General features: G+C 37.8%; 1 protein-coding gene across 1 annotated transcript in view; it reads right to left on the reverse strand.

Annotated features, from left to right (window-relative positions):
- SGK1 (serum/glucocorticoid regulated kinase 1) overlaps nucleotides 1–17,580 on the reverse strand; it is a 111,101-nt gene that overhangs the window by 17,397 nt on the left and 76,124 nt on the right. Inside the window, exon 3 of the mRNA XM_043888392.1 lies at nucleotides 10,471–10,546. Within this exon, the coding sequence (XP_043744327.1) occupies nucleotides 10,471–10,546 (76 nt within the window). The remainder of the gene's footprint in view (nucleotides 1–10,470; nucleotides 10,547–17,580) is intronic.

The following is a 17,580-nucleotide window of genomic DNA, read 5'->3' on the forward strand; positions in this document are numbered from 1 at the left end:
GGGCATTTATTATAGTAGCCAACACTGAAGGATTATACTAAGTGGCAGATATTATGCTTTAGTGCTTTTTATACAATTTCTCATTTAATCCTCATAATGACCTTATGGAAAACTGTTATAAACCCCTTATTCATTCTTAAGATCTGAGGCTTACAGAGATAAACAACAGTAGCTAGTATTGGCAAAACCAGAATGCACAAGGACCTACTGTATAATACAAGGAACTATACTTAATATTATATAATAACCTATAAGTGAATAAACTCTGAAAAAGAATATATATATACACATATATATGTATAAATGAATCATTGTGTTGTATACCTGAAACTTACATGATATTATGAATCAGGCGTAGTTGAATAAAAAAATAAAAAACAACAACAAAACAAAACAACCAGGGGACTTGCCTGGTGGTCCAGTGGTTAAGAATCTGCCTGCCAATACAGGGACATATATTTGACCCCTGGTCAGGGAAGATCCTACATGCCCTAGCACCACAGCTATAAGCCCACACACCTAGAGCCTGTGCTCCGGCCACCAAGAGAAGCCACCGCACGGAGAAGCTGGAGCGTAGGAATGAAGAGAAAGCCCACGCACAGCTTTGAAGACCCAGTACAGCCAAAAATAAATAAAAAACCCCACCAGAATGCAAGTGTAGGTTCTGATACCAAAAGCTCTACTTTTAACCAGTAAAACAATCTGCCTCTCTGTTTTAAAAACCAATCCCAAAAGCTCTACTTTTAACCAGTAAAACAATCTGCTTCTCTGTTTTAAAAACCAATCCTTCATCTGCAGCAACTATCATGATGTTAACTTGTATTTACACTATTTTATTCACAGCCTACCAGTGACTGTCTAGTTCGTCTACCTAAGCTTTCAAGGCAGAAAACTGTGCTTCCTTGTCCATAGAGTGCCAGGCACTCTTCCTCCTCCTAGCAGAGTGCCAGGCAGAAAGAGATACAGTATATCTAATTTCTGTAAAACAAACCCCCTCTTTGCCTTAATTTTCTCCTTTTCACAAGTGCCCCACCCAATGGCAAACTCACAGGTCAGTTAGAATCTCCTCCTTGACTGCTGTTTCCTCAAACACTTGTGCTCAATTAAAACTACTTTCATTACAAAACTCCCCGCTTACCTTTCTGAAGCAGTAGAAAGAGAATTGGAGGAGTTTCCAGGAGATCTGAGTTTCCAGCTGGGTGTTTTAGAATGTATAACTTAGTATTTAGCTTTGGGCAGAGCACTTAACTTCTTTTAACTGTCCTCAGGGTTAACACCCATTTATTATAGTTAATCCCTCAGGGCGATTGGAAAGATAAGATTAGGTATGGGAGAACAATTTGATAACTCAAGTATGTTGTGTAATTTAATGCCTGTAAGAACAGTGTAGCTGAACTGTTAATATAAAATTTTCTTCTAAGAGCCAAAATTTTAATAAAGGACTGATTGTCATATGTTTCTGAGGAGAAAGGGTCAGAGTTCTCAGTGCTACATTCATTGAAGTCTATTCCAAAGGCCCCAGCCCTCTCTAAACCATTTTTTCCCCTAAATCCTTTTGCATTTTCTTTTTATTTTCAAATTTACACCTTCATAGAATACAGGAACTTCAAAGTAAGAAAGAATCTTAGAATTGATTTACTTCAATAAACTCTCATTTTACAAATGAGTTTGCTTGGGTCTCCCTGCCCTAAATTTTAATTCTGTTTTCATCTCTGAGTATCCCCGATTTACGCAAACTTCCCTCTCCCTAGTTTCAACCGGATCCATCCTACCCATTCCTTCCCGTACCCGTACCCTCACTCCCTAATCCTGCACCCACCCCTCTCTGGGCTGTTTCATCCCAGGGGAAACCCATTTTCATTATTGTCATTGGCCTATTCTTCTTCCTACATACAATTTTAAAGTTGTAAAATCATTTTTATTCAAATTTTGTAAGCTATGTTTATAGTTGATGGGGCTGAAATATTTCTGTTATGATAAAACAGTCCAAAACCCTTTATTCAAATGATACAGATGAACTTATAGAAGTAGACTCAAAGATACAGAAAACAAAGTTACTAAAGGGGAGTGTGGAGAGAGGGGTAAATTAAGAGTTTGAGATTAACATACACACCAGTAGGACAGAAATGTATGACCAACAAAGGCTTACTGTATAACACAGGTAACTACACTCAGTATTTTGTAATAACTTATAAGGGCAAAGAATCTGGAAAAGAATACATATGTATATATCTGAATCATACTGTTGTACACATGAAATTAACACAAAATAGTAAATCAATTATACTTCAATAATAAAATAAAATTTTAAAAAACTTTTTTTTTCATTTATTTTTCCTATGATATACATATTACCTCCTGGATTGTCTTATGTCTATGCATCATGTATTGTAGGACACTTTCTTGGGCAAAAAGAAAGCTGTCAAAAGCTGAATATTTCAGCATGTTTAAAATAATAAAATGCATGAGGGCATTTTAACATTAGCTGTAACTAAAATCCACTAGATTTTTAAAAATCTATCACATTAGTCTGGTGTAAACTTCTAAAATGAGAAAAGATTTATTAAAATATGAGAAAAATAACTTAGCTAAAATTATTAAGTTGAGTTTAATCTATTTTCCTTATTTATTTTAAGTGAGGGAATTTCCTGGTACCATTTCGCCTGTTGACCACAATATAATGTCCTTTAATACTATGGAAATCAAAGATCTTAGACATGAAAAGAGTGATTTGGATAAAATGGGCACAAGGAAATACTATGATGTGGAAATATTTTAAAAGAATGTTAGGGAATCAGAAACATCAGCCATTGTGAAAAAGTTGCTAGTGTAGCCTTGAGTTTCCCACATGGCACAGTGGTGAAGAACCCACCTCCCAAAGCAAAAGACAGGAGATACAGGGTAGATCTCTGAGTTGGAAAGATCCCCTGGAGGAGGAAATGGCAACCCACTCCAGCATTCTTGCCTGGAAAATTCCAGGACAGAGGAGTCTGGCAGACTACAGCCCAAAGGACCGCAAAGAGTCGGACACGATGGAGCTGAGCGTGCACACAGCCTAGAGTCAAACAGCAGAAATAACAGGTATAATAATTTTGGCCATAATCAAGAGGAAGAGAAAATCATAAGTTTAACAAGGAGAGAAACAGACTTTGTTCTAACTGTAAAGCTTAATTAACACAATTCAAGGGAGAGAGGGGGTGCTTCTCTGGACTGAACTGGCTGAGTCTATAGCTATACCTTTGTTCATTCACACACCAGGGAGCAGGACTGTCATGAGATCAGATTTGATAACATTTTGCTGTCAAACTTAAATGCTAGATGCCCATGACTCTAAGTATCCTTAAACAGAAAACTTTTGAAATGACATTTTGTTACTCACTTACAGAAATAAACAACCTGTCCTTGAACTTGGAACCCTCTAAATCAATTTGAACCCTCTAAATCAGTGTAAATGGTTAAAGTCATGCAAAGCTAAGCATTTTTGTTTTTTGCTATATACGGATCCTTGCTGACAAAGTGCGGTATTTTATCTAAATGACAAGGCAATGTCTAAGGTTCTTTCCAGTTTGAGGGTTCTTTCCAGTTCAACCACATGTTTATTTTCAGAAAGCTTATCAGTGCTGTGTGTGGGGACCCAGAAAACATGGATGATGAGCTTCTTAGTTTAGGGAGAAGAAAATAAAATAATAAACAAGCAATGGGTTGAGAACAGTAGGAAATACTGAGTAATACTGACAAAATAAAATGTACTCTTCTTCCAACCCATAGTTTGCAGACCTTATATACGGCAGGGGGATGGGTGTTCAGGTTTGTAGAAATGACATAATTCTTTCTCCAAATAAGAAGAGTCATCATAAATTGACCACTAACCATATGCTTGACAGAGCTCTAAATTATTAATACCTTTACCTGAATTATCTCCTTTCGCCTTCACAAAAACTATGATCTATTATAATATTCTATTTTTGCACGTGAATTCATTTGTGCTAAGTCACACAGGTAATAAGCATTGTGTGGCAACCTCAGGCGGCCTCAAGAGCTCGCAACACTAACCACAGCAGAAGGTCGAGTGTTGAGTAGTTTTCTGCTGACCCATGCATGACTCCCTGGGAGGCATGGCCAGATGGTTTGCCGGCCAGCTCTGATGTGAGTCCAGTTGACTGAAAGAGATGTAGTTCAGGAAACTGAGGATGATTGTGGCTTCCTGATCAAAGATGGGGGGAATAAATTACCGAGTGTGATTTTGAAAAGTTTGAGTTGCAGAGAAGTCAAAAGCATCCAGGAATGTAGAGTTCTTATGATCATGCCCCTGTCCTTCCCAAAGCCTAGCACCATCTTGCTCCCACCAGCGAACGTGCACATGGGTACTCAGTTATGTCTGATTCTTTAAGGCTCCATGGACTGTAGCCCACCCGTCTCCTTTGTCCATGGGATTTTTCAGTCAGGAATACTGCAGTGGGTTGCCATTTACTCCTCCAGGGGATTTTCCAGGAATCAAACCTGCATCTCCCATGTCTCCTGCATTCCAGGCAGATTCTTTACCCACTGAACCATCAGGAAAGCCCGTCCCATCCGTGACATTATGTGTTATTTGGAATTTCTTGCTGTGGGTAAGATGACTTTCATTACTGAGATAGCTACTTTTTTTTAGTTAAGAACTGAGTAAATGAGGTCAGTCTACCTGGGATCTTCATGTATCCACAGATTTTTATTAAATGGTTCATCTCTAATAGCAAGAGGCAAAGTCTATACTGGCCAACAAGTATCAGATAGAAGGTTTCCATTGTAGATGAGTGTGTTTAACTTTTCTCATATTTGAGAATGTATTTAACATTCTCATAAGATAATGCCATATTTGAGGGATGAAGCAACTGTTTCCTAGATATTAAGTATCAGAGTGTTATGCTTTTTAAGAAAAAAAAATCTAGAAATTATGTTTTCTTAATTTTAAAAGATCTGTGGAATGAAGTTTTCCCTCTCCTTATATTAATTCAATGATCTAATTTTATGTATTCTCTGAAACACTGAAATATTTCTGTAGTCCATATGTTTCTAAACTGCGACTCATTTCATTTCTACATTTGGTGCAGAAAATATTACTGCTCCCGAATAAATATGAATAATCCTCTTTATATTGATTTCTACATCCCCCAAAATTTGTGCTTAATTTTAAAATGTGATGAATCATTATAAAATAGAAAGAAATAATGATAATCCTGAAAATAAAAGGGAAAACTTAATTTTCCCTCTGGGAAAAATTTATACAATAATGAAACTTGCTCCTTAATTTTTGCTTGAATGAAATCTAGACATTTTGAACATCCCAAAGGTAGAACTGCATTTTGTTAAAAGGTGACTTCAAGGAAGAACCAGGGAGAACATGAAGAAGCTACATTTTCCTACCTGGCAAAACAGGTGCCCATTTCAATCATGGCCCTTGCAAAAGAAACTTTATTGTTTAACCACTTCATTATCTGACTTCCTCTAAGTAAGGACCATTATCTGTGTTGCTAATAATAATACCTGGAAAAACACACATTCCAAAAGTGTCGGGAAACTCATCCTACTTTGAAATTCTCGTTTAAGAGGATGTTACAGGATACTGCAGGACCAGCGATGGAAAAATAAAGGTGTGCAAAAACAAACAAATCAGGTTTCAAAGCCTAAAAACAAAGACAATAGGAAAGAGCCTAAACTTGTGCAGCCTGTTTGATTTTTGTCAGAACAAATCTGGAAATGAACGAGAGAGAGAATGAAAGAAGTGTGGTGGGAAGATTATGGGTGGTTAATTTTCCATTTCTTTCCTGTAATAAACATATGCTACTACTTTTATATGAAGTATTTTTTTAAAAAAAGCTTTTAAAAAATTACTTTTGTTTCTCCCATCACCATATATGTATATGGCCACTGAGCACACTGGCCCATCCTCTGGAAATCATGCAAAAAGATATTGAGTATGAAAATTCAGGCCATTTCACCAGATTTCAAGGCAAGCTAACCCTCAGTAATTCCCTACTTCAAAACAAAAGATTTTTAAATTTAACTTCTATTTCTATCAAACCATCTTGAATAGTTATCTTCAACACTGAACTCTACTTAAAGCAGTACATCAAGAGACTGTACATTATATTAAATGAAAATAAAATACTCTGATTATGGCTGGCTTTGAATGGAAATATTCCAGTCACTGAAATATATTTTCTGGAGGAAATGATGGAATCATTTCATCACCATTATTTTAGGAATTGGTAAAAGTTACCCTAATAAAGGGCTTCCCTAGTGGCTCAGATGGTAAAAAATCTGCCTGCAATGAGGGAGACCTGGGTTTGATCCCTGGGTTGGGATGATCGCTGGAAAAGGGAATGGTAACCCACTCCAGTATTCTTGCCTGGAGAATTCCATGGACAGAGGAGCCTGGCGAGCTACAGTCCATGGAGTTGCAAAGAGTTGGACACAACTGAGCAACTAACACACACATACACCCTAATAAAATTCATACTGGAACTAGAATGTTGTCTTTGTAAAGAATCCATTTGCAGGCTCATAAATTTGCATGTTGCAGAAGGACAGCTGCAGAGTTGCTTTGGCTTGTGCTTCCACTTCATGGCACTGAAGACATCGAGGAGAAGTCTTAGTTGGGGTACTGATGTCCTGGTAAAGAAAGGGCACACTACGGTGTAGAAACTACAACTAAAACAATTGCATCCCTCAGATTCAAATTCTAACAAAACTACTCATAGATTAGGTGTCTAACTTTCTAAACCTCAGAGATCGACATCTTAAAGAACACTGATTCTAGTCTAGATGCATCATAGACAAACTGATGAAAAAAAACAAAGATTAAAAACAGATTAAAGCAACCTGTAAAAGACAGCATACTATAATCAGGATAGCAATAATTTAAATCATCACTGACTTCTCATCAGAAACTATAGAGACCAGAAGGCCATGGCCCAAATCTTCAAAATGATAAAAGAAAAAAAAAAGTCATCTACTCAGAATTTTATACCTAGAAAAAAAAAATCCTTTAAGAATCAGCAGATGAATGGATAAGGAAGCTATGGTACATATACACAATGGAATATTACTCAGCCATTAAAAAGAATTCATTTGAATCAGTTCTAATGAGATGGATGAAACTGGAGCCCATTATACAGAGTGAAATAAGCCAGAAAGAGAAAGACCAAGACAGTATACTAATGCATATATATGGAATTTTAAAAGATGGTAACGATAACCCTATATGCAAAACAGAAAAAGAGACACAGATATACAGAACAGACTTTGGGACTCTGCGGGAGAAGGCGAGGGTGGGATGTTCTGAGAGAATAGCATCGAAACATGTATATTATCAAGGGTGAAACAGATCACCAGCCCAGGTTGGATGCATGAGACAAGTGCTCAGGGCTGGTGCACTGGGAAGACCCAGAGGGATGGGGTGGGGAGGGAGGTGGGAGGGAGATCGGGATGGGGAACACATGTAAATCCATGGCTGATTCACGTCAATGTGTGGCAAAAACCACTACAATATTGTAAAGTAATTAGCCTCCAACTAATAAAAATAAATGGAAAAAAAAGAACAATAAGAAGAGCCTTTATAAAATAAAAAGTTCCCATCATTAAATATTGAAAATAAGGATTAAAAAAAATTAAATAAAAATATTTTCATTTATAAAAGCATATCATAAAGATAAAAGAAAACTGAGAGATATCATTGCTAGAGAATCGCTGCATCATAAGAAATGTTAAAAGAAGTTTTTCCAGGCTAGAAAGAAATGATTTCCAAGGAAAACTGGATCTTCAAGAAGAAATAAAGAACATCAGAAATAGTAAACATCTTGGAAAATACAAAAGATAGTTTTCCTCTTGTTTTCCTTTAAATCTATTATACTGTAGATTTAATTTCATATGTAGAAGTAATATATATGTGAACCATAATGTAAAGGATGGGAGGATGAGTGGGATAGCAAGTTTTCTATAACCGTTTTGAAAACTTAGTTATTAATTAATCCTCAGAGCCACCACTAAGTCAGTAGATGCATTAATATTGAATTCTAAAAATAATCAAATGATTTTAGAGAAGTCATAAAAGGAAGAACAACAAATGAAGAAAAGAAGGAACATGAGGAAACCAAGATGGTATAGTTATATCTAACAATTTCACTAAATTTAAGTGGTCCAGACTTTCCAAGTAAAAAGAAGAGAATGTCAAATAATCTTTAAAAGAAAAACCTAACTATATGAGGTCTGTAAGAGAAGAACTTTATAAGACACAGATAGGTTGAAAGTAAATGGATAGAAAAGATATATACCATGTGAAAAGTAGGCATCAGAAAGCTGACTTGGTTATATTAATGTCAGAAAAAAAAACAAAAAACAGAACTTCAAATGAAGATTTACCAGAGGTAAAGAGGAATACAATTCATCAGGAAATTATAACAATTATAAAAGTGTATGTGCTTAATATTAGCACTTCAAAATAGGTAAAGCAAAAATTGACTGAATTTTAAGAAGCAAAAGATCATTCTACCACTACAGGTAGAGATTTTAAAATCCACTTCTCAGTAACTGAATAACTACCTTCTCCAACCAAAGCATTAGACATAGGCCTCGGAATTGATTATTGGAAAGGATCTTTATTAGATGACCTGCTACTACAGAAGGGATACTCTCTTTGTAACCCCACTGATAAGACAAACAATTTTCAGAGTTTCTAAGGTGAGTAGTTCTGAATGATTCCCATCACCATTTCTGTACATGTCCTGCATTTATTTTTCTTGTAACATAATTTCTTCGTCTCCAAAAAGTGCCTGAGCATCATTTTCTGGATCTGGCCTGTAAAGATTCTCTTCTCATCTCATTCTCTTTACTTAACTTTAAGAATCATTTATATTTTAACTATAATGTTTTGCTCTATATAGCTTCTTTAGAACATAAGTGCTGTAGATCTTAACAGCAGTATTAGCCAGTGGATGGTTTATTTTGTGGCTCTACTACTACTAATGGACTGCAATGATGGCATAAAAAGGCCAACTCACTTTCATGCTTCTTCATCTTTCTTCAAAAGACATAAAAAAAGAAAGAACATTTTTTTTTGACAGATTAAACTGATAATAAGTTTAGACTATAAACCTGGTCTTTGAAAAGAAAAAAAGGCAGCAGAGTGTTTTTCACTCTCCTCTTCAACCTCTCCCGCTTTTGCAAATAGGCATGGTCTTTGACAATCTTTCATAAATAAAAGATTAAAGCACCAATTTAGCTCATGCTGCTTCTCAAAGGAGAGCTACTTCTTCCTAGGGAGAGTAACACAGAACTGAGCATGCAGGCTCTCCATCCCACCACCAGCCCCGGCGTTCTCTGCTCATCAGCTTTGGATGTCAGCTACCCTCTTTCAGCACCTGATCTCATCTCTCACACAATGGGGTGTAAGGACAGGCTGCCCCTCCTATTTCACAGGGTTGGCCCAAACCTTGAATTGGATTTTTTGCGAGCATACTTCATAAAACCAGGAGACTTAATACAAATAGTAGGTGTCACCACTGTTCTCCATTTAATTAGACCCTATTTAAATAGAGACGGTGAAAGCTCTAGTATCACTGTCTTAATTATTTTGCTTCTTTCTCATTTCTAGTGTCATTACTTCATGTCATTAGGCCTCACGGCTCAATGTGTTTGTGAAAAAGAGTGAAAAAACGTCTTCAGTTTCCTGTAAAAGCACACTCTACCTTTGGTCGGAGTGCAGTTTTTAAGTATACAACAGAAGCATATTCTCCAAACTCAGAAAGTGGCGTTCTTCTGATTCTGATTAGATGTATACTTTGGGACTGATAGCACAAATCATACCTGCCCTTCACTGAGTATTTGGAATATGACTTGCCTTAGGGTTTTTAATGGGCTTCCCTTGTGGCTCAGCTGGTAAAGAATTGCTTGCAATGCGGGAGACCTGGGTTTGATCCCGGGGTTGGGAAGATTCCCTGGAGAAGGGAAAGGCTACCCACTCCCGTATTCTGGCCTAGAGAATTCCATGGACTGTATAGTCCATGGGTCACAAAGAGTTGGACACGACTGAGCGACTTTCACTTTCACTTAGGGTTTTTAATAACTTTCTTCACCCTGGAAGAGACACTGGAACCCGTGTATTTGCCCACCTTATCCTATTTCTCTATTTCTCCTATTTCTCTGTCCTCTACTCCATGAAGTAGACTCATTGTTTTGTTCCCTCAACATTTGGATATACATAATTCACCAAGCTGTATTTAATGGTATACATGCTTTAGATATTGCAAAAGAAGAGATAATAAAGGGACTTAAAAAAAGTGATTGTGAAAGTACATTCTAGTGTTGCACTAGGTATAATGCAAAAAGCAAGCAAAGCCAAAATTTTTCTTCAAACCTTGCCTTTGTGTAGGGTTATTACTAGAGCATGCTTCCTGTAGAGCATAGGGCCAGAATGTACTTTTTCAAAAATACCTGAGTCATCATTAGTCCAGAAGGTTCTTGGGTCAGGCTTGGTCAGGATGTTGGCATGATTACTTGGCTCTTTCACCTTGAAAACATAAGGAGGAAAGAAGTGATGTGAAAAAATGGCTTCACTGTTTCAGGCCTACAGATCAATGGGCAAGATTCCAAGGTTGAAGTTTGCACATACAGCACATCTCTGCCCTGATTAAGGTGACCTACCCTCCTTGTTCGTCAAGGACTATGCTGCTTGTACCACTGAAAGCCTCAAATGCTGGCAAACCCTTCAGTCCTGGACAAACTGGAATGGATGGTGACCCCCAGGCCTGATGTGATTTCACTGCCAAGGTGAATGGGAACTGGAGTTCCTCTCCCACTTTCTCCCTCTTCCTGTGCCTTTTGTGGTATGCAAACTGCATGCCTGGATGCAAAAGTCCCTCCCCACCATGATTAGCAAGCGTATCTATGTAGTGTATATTCTTATATCACATAAAAAGCATTTTGGACTTCTACATAACAGAGATGGTACTTTCAGTATATATGCTTGGGAAAACACATAATAAGGAAGAGCTACTTTTAATCCAGTTGCACTTTAAAATGAATTCTTATATTTTATCACTATAACAGAATCTGTATTTTAAAATAGTAGCACATGCATATATGCAATATATATTATTTATTCAAACTAGAGACTGCCTAATGCACATTCAACTAATAGACTTTTTCAATAACCACCAGAGACCTAAAATGATCATTTTATTTAATGTTTTTGTGTGTGTGCATGTGATTTTATGATCGTGATGTTTAGCTTTCAAACATATTTTCAACTGGGGAAATACAAATATTAGCATTAAAGTGGAAGTTACATTTACATATATATATGTATATATAGCACTGTGATATTTTTATTACTGTGAAAATTCCCTAGTATTTATTATTTAAAGAATAAATTTCTTCCATTCCAGCAACAGTCAAAGCAACTCTCAAGATACTCAAAATACACCTTCTATTGCAGCAGGACTGTCACTAACTATATTGTTTAGTTCTGTTGACATTTTCTTTCCATAGCAAGTCTTTATTGAAAAAGGAAGCGGTGTGTTCATTTACAACTTGGCACAAACTCTTTCTCTTGTTCTGAACTACCATCAGGGCATGTGTAGAAATCAGGATCTCAAAGGGTTCTTTGCATCCCCCACATTCACTGCAGCACGACTCACAATAGCCAAGAGGTAGAAACAATCTAAGTGCTTATGGACAGATGAATGGATAAAGAAAATGTAGTATATGAGTACAGTGAAATAGTATTCTGACTTAGAAGGAAATCCTGCCATATGCAATGACATGAATGAAACTTCGAGACACCATGCTGTGTGAAATAAGCCAGACACAGAACAAGTACTGCATGTTACTACTTACTAGAGGCATTAGTAGTGAAACACGTAAAAGCAGAAAGTAGAATGTTGGCTGCTAGGGTCGGGGGGAAGGGGAAATAGGGAGTTGCCATAACATGTGTATAAAGTTGCAGTTATGTAAGAAGATTAAATTTTAGAGATCTACCTAACAACGTTCTGACTATAGTTAACATTACTGTATTTCACAGAAAAATTTCTTAAGAGAGTAGACTTCATATTGTGTTCTTACCCCCACCCACAACAAAAACATCTACTAATAAATCATCATCCTGTGTCTGTTAGTGTATCAGATACACACACAAAATATTTCATACATAAGTACGTAAGTGGTCTACGTTTTATTAATGGAATTTTTTGGTAATGTTGTTGCCGTTCAGTGGCTTCTGTGTGTCTGACTCTTCGCGACCCCGTGAACTGCAGCACACCAGGCTTCCCTGTCCTTCACTGTCTCCCAGAGTGTGCTGAAGCTCATGTCCATTGAGTCGGTGATGCTATCCAGGCATCTCATCTTCTATAGTCCCCTTCTCCTCCCACCTTCAGTCCTTCCCAGCATCAAGGTCTTTTCCAATGAGTCAGGTGGCCAAAGAACTGGAGTTGCAGCTTCAGTATCAGTCCTTCCAATGAATATTCAGAGTTGATTTCCTTTAGGATGGACTGGTTTCATCTCCTTGCTGTGCAAGGGATTCTCAAGAGTCTTCTCCAACACCACAGTTTGAAAGCATCATTTCTTCAGCGCTCAGCCTTCTTTATGGTTCAACTCTCACATCCATACATGACTACTGGAAAAACCGTAACTTTGACTAGATGGACCTTTGTCGGCAAAGTAACGTCTCTGGTAATGTAGTACATTTTTAATTGATAGGAACCATAATTTCAGAAGTCAAATCATGGTGAAAATTATCATTAAAATTTAAATCTCAAGGGGGAAAACAAGAATATGCAGATCAGCAGCATTCCATGGATAACATTTTGAGCAGCAAAGCAAAACCCCTCCTCAAACTTCACTAAACAGCCCCAGTCTAAATTCCTTCAAAGGAATTACATCTTCCACTGAAATATTTCTCCCTTTGTTAGAAAATTCTTTACAAGTTGAACTGAAATCTGAATACTTGAAATTTTCCTCACTGGTTCTAGCTCACTCGTGAGTTACATAGAAGAGATCTACTCTCTCTTTGATAGTATAATACCTAGAATATTGGAAAATAGATAATATATTTCACCTTAGCCTTCCCTTCTCAGGTTAGCTGATGCTCTTTCCTTCCAATGTTCCACATGAAATGGTTTTAAGTCTCTTTATTGAGATCACTCTACTCCAGAATAAATCCTCTCGGGTCTGTGAGCTAATTCCTTAGGAGCTCTTAGGCCAGGGCCAGATAATAGCCCCAGAAACAAGGAACTGGTTTTGAGGAACAACTTGGGAAGGACTACAAGCATTATTTCCAAATGTGAGTAATTAAAATGTTTCCCAAGAGCCTGTAAATTGAAAGTACTGTGAAAGAAAAGAATGCACTGTGACTTATCCACACTTTGATACTTCTTTACCTGGAAAGTTCTAACTGATTTTATAACTATGGACCCACTAGGGAAAATTGCCATGTATGAGCATTCTTCCTGCATTCAGCGCTAATTGTGGTGTTTGTGTCAGACATCATTCTTCGAAATCTCATTTACTTATGAATAATTCTTTATCACTTTTTGTTGGAAAAATCTTCTACATTGTTAAAGTTGCTTCTGTTAAACTCAGAATTATCAAGAATGCCTTCTTGCTTTTCGTGTAAGAAGAACATGCTATTTTTCATGATTCCCAAGCACCAAAATACCCACAGCAAGGTATCTATAGAGTTCGTGGAGTATATTTTTAGCATAAGTTTATGCAAATTAATTCACAATTATATAAACTGCAGTTGTTTGTAAGTTATGCTCTGAAACTGATTCCCATAGTTTTAGGCACTTCACAGAATGAGAAAAGTCTAGATCAGATGTCAGTCCTGCTGAGTCTTCACAAGACCTTCCATAAGTGGCTGAAGCAGTGATAAATCAACAATAGGCTCTTTGGTTTTTTTCCTTCTTTCCCCTCTTAGGTTACATGATGTTAAAAAGTAAGCAAGAAAACTTTATATCCAGAGAAATGAAATTTTTCTTCTCAAATTGCTGTTGTAAGGCTTTAGAAATGTCCCTTGGACACTACCACTGGATGTAAAACCAACCTGCAAACATTAATTTTGAATTCAGTTCTGTGAATCTGGGAGGAAGAAAACCCTTCCTTGATCTTTTTCTCTTGGATGGGTTTATTACATCCAAAGCATATTAATCATTTATTTAAATCCCAGATGCAATCCTGATGTTTATAAGGACACAAAGGAAACTTGATCATTTGGATTTTGAGTTCTGATTTGGGAACAGCATATAGACAACCACAAAATCATATGCAGCCTGATATCAAGTACCTCTAAACCCAACGTGAAGCATGTGGCATAGTTATTAAAATTGGTCAGTTTAAAGGAGGAAGCAACAGTGTTGGCAAAGCTGTCAAACAAGGCTTCAGTGGTGAAGATTTGACACGCTTTCAAAATAGTGACAGGACTTCCCTGGCGATCCAATGGTTAAGACTGTGTGCTTCCACTGCAGGGGGCACGGGGGCACATATTTGATCTCTGGTTGGGGAACTAAGATCCTGCGGGCAGTGTGGCACGGTCAAAAAAAAAAAAAAATTACTGGCAATATTTGGATTGGTGGGCAGGCAGTAGGAAAGTATACAAATTGGCAGAACCATACAAAGGTGTGGAAGCACGATTTAACAAAGTATGTCTTAGTAACTGTTGGTTGAACAATTTCACGGAAGTAGAAGGCTCCTGGGAGAAATGACTGGAGACTAGGTAGAAGCCAGATAGTGGAAGGCTTTGAATGTCAATGAGTCCTTCACCCTGAGGAAATTCAAGAGCCTTGGCAGTTTGTGTGAGAGGCCAGAGTCAGAAAAGACCCAAACTGCGGAGATTAGGGGGCTGCTGTACCATCAGAGGGTAGTGGGTGACAGCAGGGTGGGAATGCGGACTGTGAATATGGGAAGGAAGGGATGGTTATGAAGGGGGACTGGGATCATTTGGGAAGACTTTAGAGGCTAAACATGAGGGAAGATAGAGGAGTCCAGAACATTTCAGAACTTCAGAACTTGGTGAACAGGAGGATGGTCAAATGTGGTCTCAGCTGTCCACAGTTTCTGGAAGCTAAAGGGATCATTTTGCACTGTGTTTAAGCTAGCATGCATGGCAGGTTTGCCAAGCCCCTGTGGTCCCCTGTGTATGTGCTGGGTCTTCAGTCCTCCTAGGAGCATCTGCTTTATCTCTAATTTGCTCAGACTACAACCCCTTTGGGTGCCTAGTGGTGAGGTTTCAACTTACATAGTCAAGGGCAGGTAGGTTTCTCTGGCTTCCACCTCTGGGCTACAATCCTCCACCTCACACAGGGCAGGATTAGAATCCACTCACACTATTTCACTACAGCAAACATCCCACAGTACAGCAGATGTGGTATTACTAACCTCCACCCTCATAAAGATGACAGTTTGGACAAGGACTGCAGAAGTCTGATCAAGAGCTTGGTCGAGGAATCTCATCAGAGATCACAAGTTTCTTTTTTCTATTTAATAATTTAATAAATTATTTATTTTTGGCTTCACTGGGTCTTCATTGCTGTGCTCAGGTTTTCTCTTAATTGCTGAGAGTGGGGGCTACTCTCTAGTTGTGGTGTGCAAGCTTCTCATTGCAGTTGCTTCTCTTGTTGCAAAATGGGCTCTAGGGCATGCGGGCTTCTGTGCAGCTGTAGCATTCAGACTGTAGGGCATGGGGTCAGTAGTTATGGTATCCAGGCTTAGTTGCCTGTAGCATGTGGGATCTTCCTGAACCACAGTTCTAACTCCTGTTTCCTGCCTTGGCAGGTGGATTCCCAACCTGTGGGCCACCAACCAGGGAAGTCCTAGAGATCACAAGTCTTATCATTTATAGCCTAGTGATTCATCCTCGTCCAGTTGCTCGATGTTAATTACACCCCTATACATACCATGGAGCATAGAGACTATTCTTGGCCCCTGAAGAGACTGTGGTTCCAAGAAACTAGACCACTGATCTTCCTCTGGTGGCTTTATTTCACTTGTATTCCTATTGGGATTTTACATTTTTCAGTTTAGCCCTTGTGACCTGCCTAAGGCAATTTACCACCCAACCCATTTTTCTTATGTGTTTCCTGCCTGGCCCAGTAAGTGTTTCAGTTTCATAAAGTCAAGATATCCAGGTTCAACTTCACTCTATTAAATTAGATATTTTCTGTGTTGTATGACAGTAGAAGAGTTTGGAGGATCAGCAATTTGGGGAGCTGGGAGGAATCTTTTCTCTCCTTCCTCTTTACTTTATGGATGAGGAAACAGGACTAGGGAGCAGCATAGCTTAAGTTAGTGGTGGACCGAGGGCTGGAGTCCAAGTCTCCACTGTTACATTTCAGTGGAGAACTGATACAGGTTTCTTAAGACTTAGACCTATCCTCAGTTTTGAAATTAATTTAATTATCCACTTCATTCAATAAATATTTGTGGACAACCAATTGTATAGTAGGTACAATAATAGGAGCCACACGCTCAGATGGGTAATGGACATGTCCCTGCCCTTATGGAACTTATTTTCTAACACTGATGATTGAGATGAGCATGATGGAGGTAACAAATAAGATGAAATCGGTAGGGAGTACAGCAATATATGATCATTTGGGATGCTTTAAGGTAGTCCATTTTCTTACATATTTTTTTTTAATAATATTGCCAGAATCAACAGTAACACATCTGCAATTATGAGTTAAAACACAAAGGAAAATAGGCACACAGCGTTGGCTTGACTGGAATCCAGGTCAAACCTTTATAAATTCTATACCAAAGCATATAATTAAATTCTTAAGTAAAAATTATTTGGGGTCATTGTGTTTGTAGACTGTGCCTAGCTCTGCAAAGACAATCAATGCATGTTTATTGACTGTGCCATTGATTTCAGTTCAATTCAGTTCCTAAGAATTCAGGAAACACCAAAAACAGTAAGAATTCAGAAGGGTTAAAGCGCTAGGGGAAATAAAGATACGTGTTAAACCACATTATTTTGGCATAATGACTATCTTTTTCATTTGAATAGCTTGAGTGAGATTTATGGTCCTTATTTTTAACTGCTTAGAGATTAAAAACTCAACCATTCAGCACGTGTTTGTTGAGTACCTACTGTGCGCCAAGCAAACCTTTATGACGCATGAAACTTACAAGAGACCATTTTAAGAAATGAAGAAGACAATTACATATGAAATGGTGTTAAGTACCATGGAAAAATATAAAGCAGGAAGGGGAAAGAAGTTTTCATTTTAAACAGGGTATCAGGAAAGGCTTTGCAGAGGTGATGTGTAAGCAGAAACCTGAAGGAGATTAAAGTTATGCAGATATTGAAGTAGAGAAAGCTCCAGCTTCAGTGCTCAACAATCACAGTGCCTAGAAAGAAGTATTTTACTTTTGCCAATATTATTTGTGCATAGATAATTCAATTAACAGAGTAAATTTCTTCTATCAAAAGATTTTCTCTTCCACACGCCACTCTAACATGATATTCCTATTAACACATTTGACTATATAATTGTGGACAATAACTGACCAATTATTGAAACCTAGAAGAAGCTAAATCTAACCCTA

Source organism: Cervus elaphus, chromosome 26 (genome assembly GCF_910594005.1).
Source record: "Cervus elaphus chromosome 26, mCerEla1.1, whole genome shotgun sequence".
Taxonomy (NCBI): Eukaryota; Metazoa; Chordata; class Mammalia; order Artiodactyla; family Cervidae; genus Cervus; species Cervus elaphus.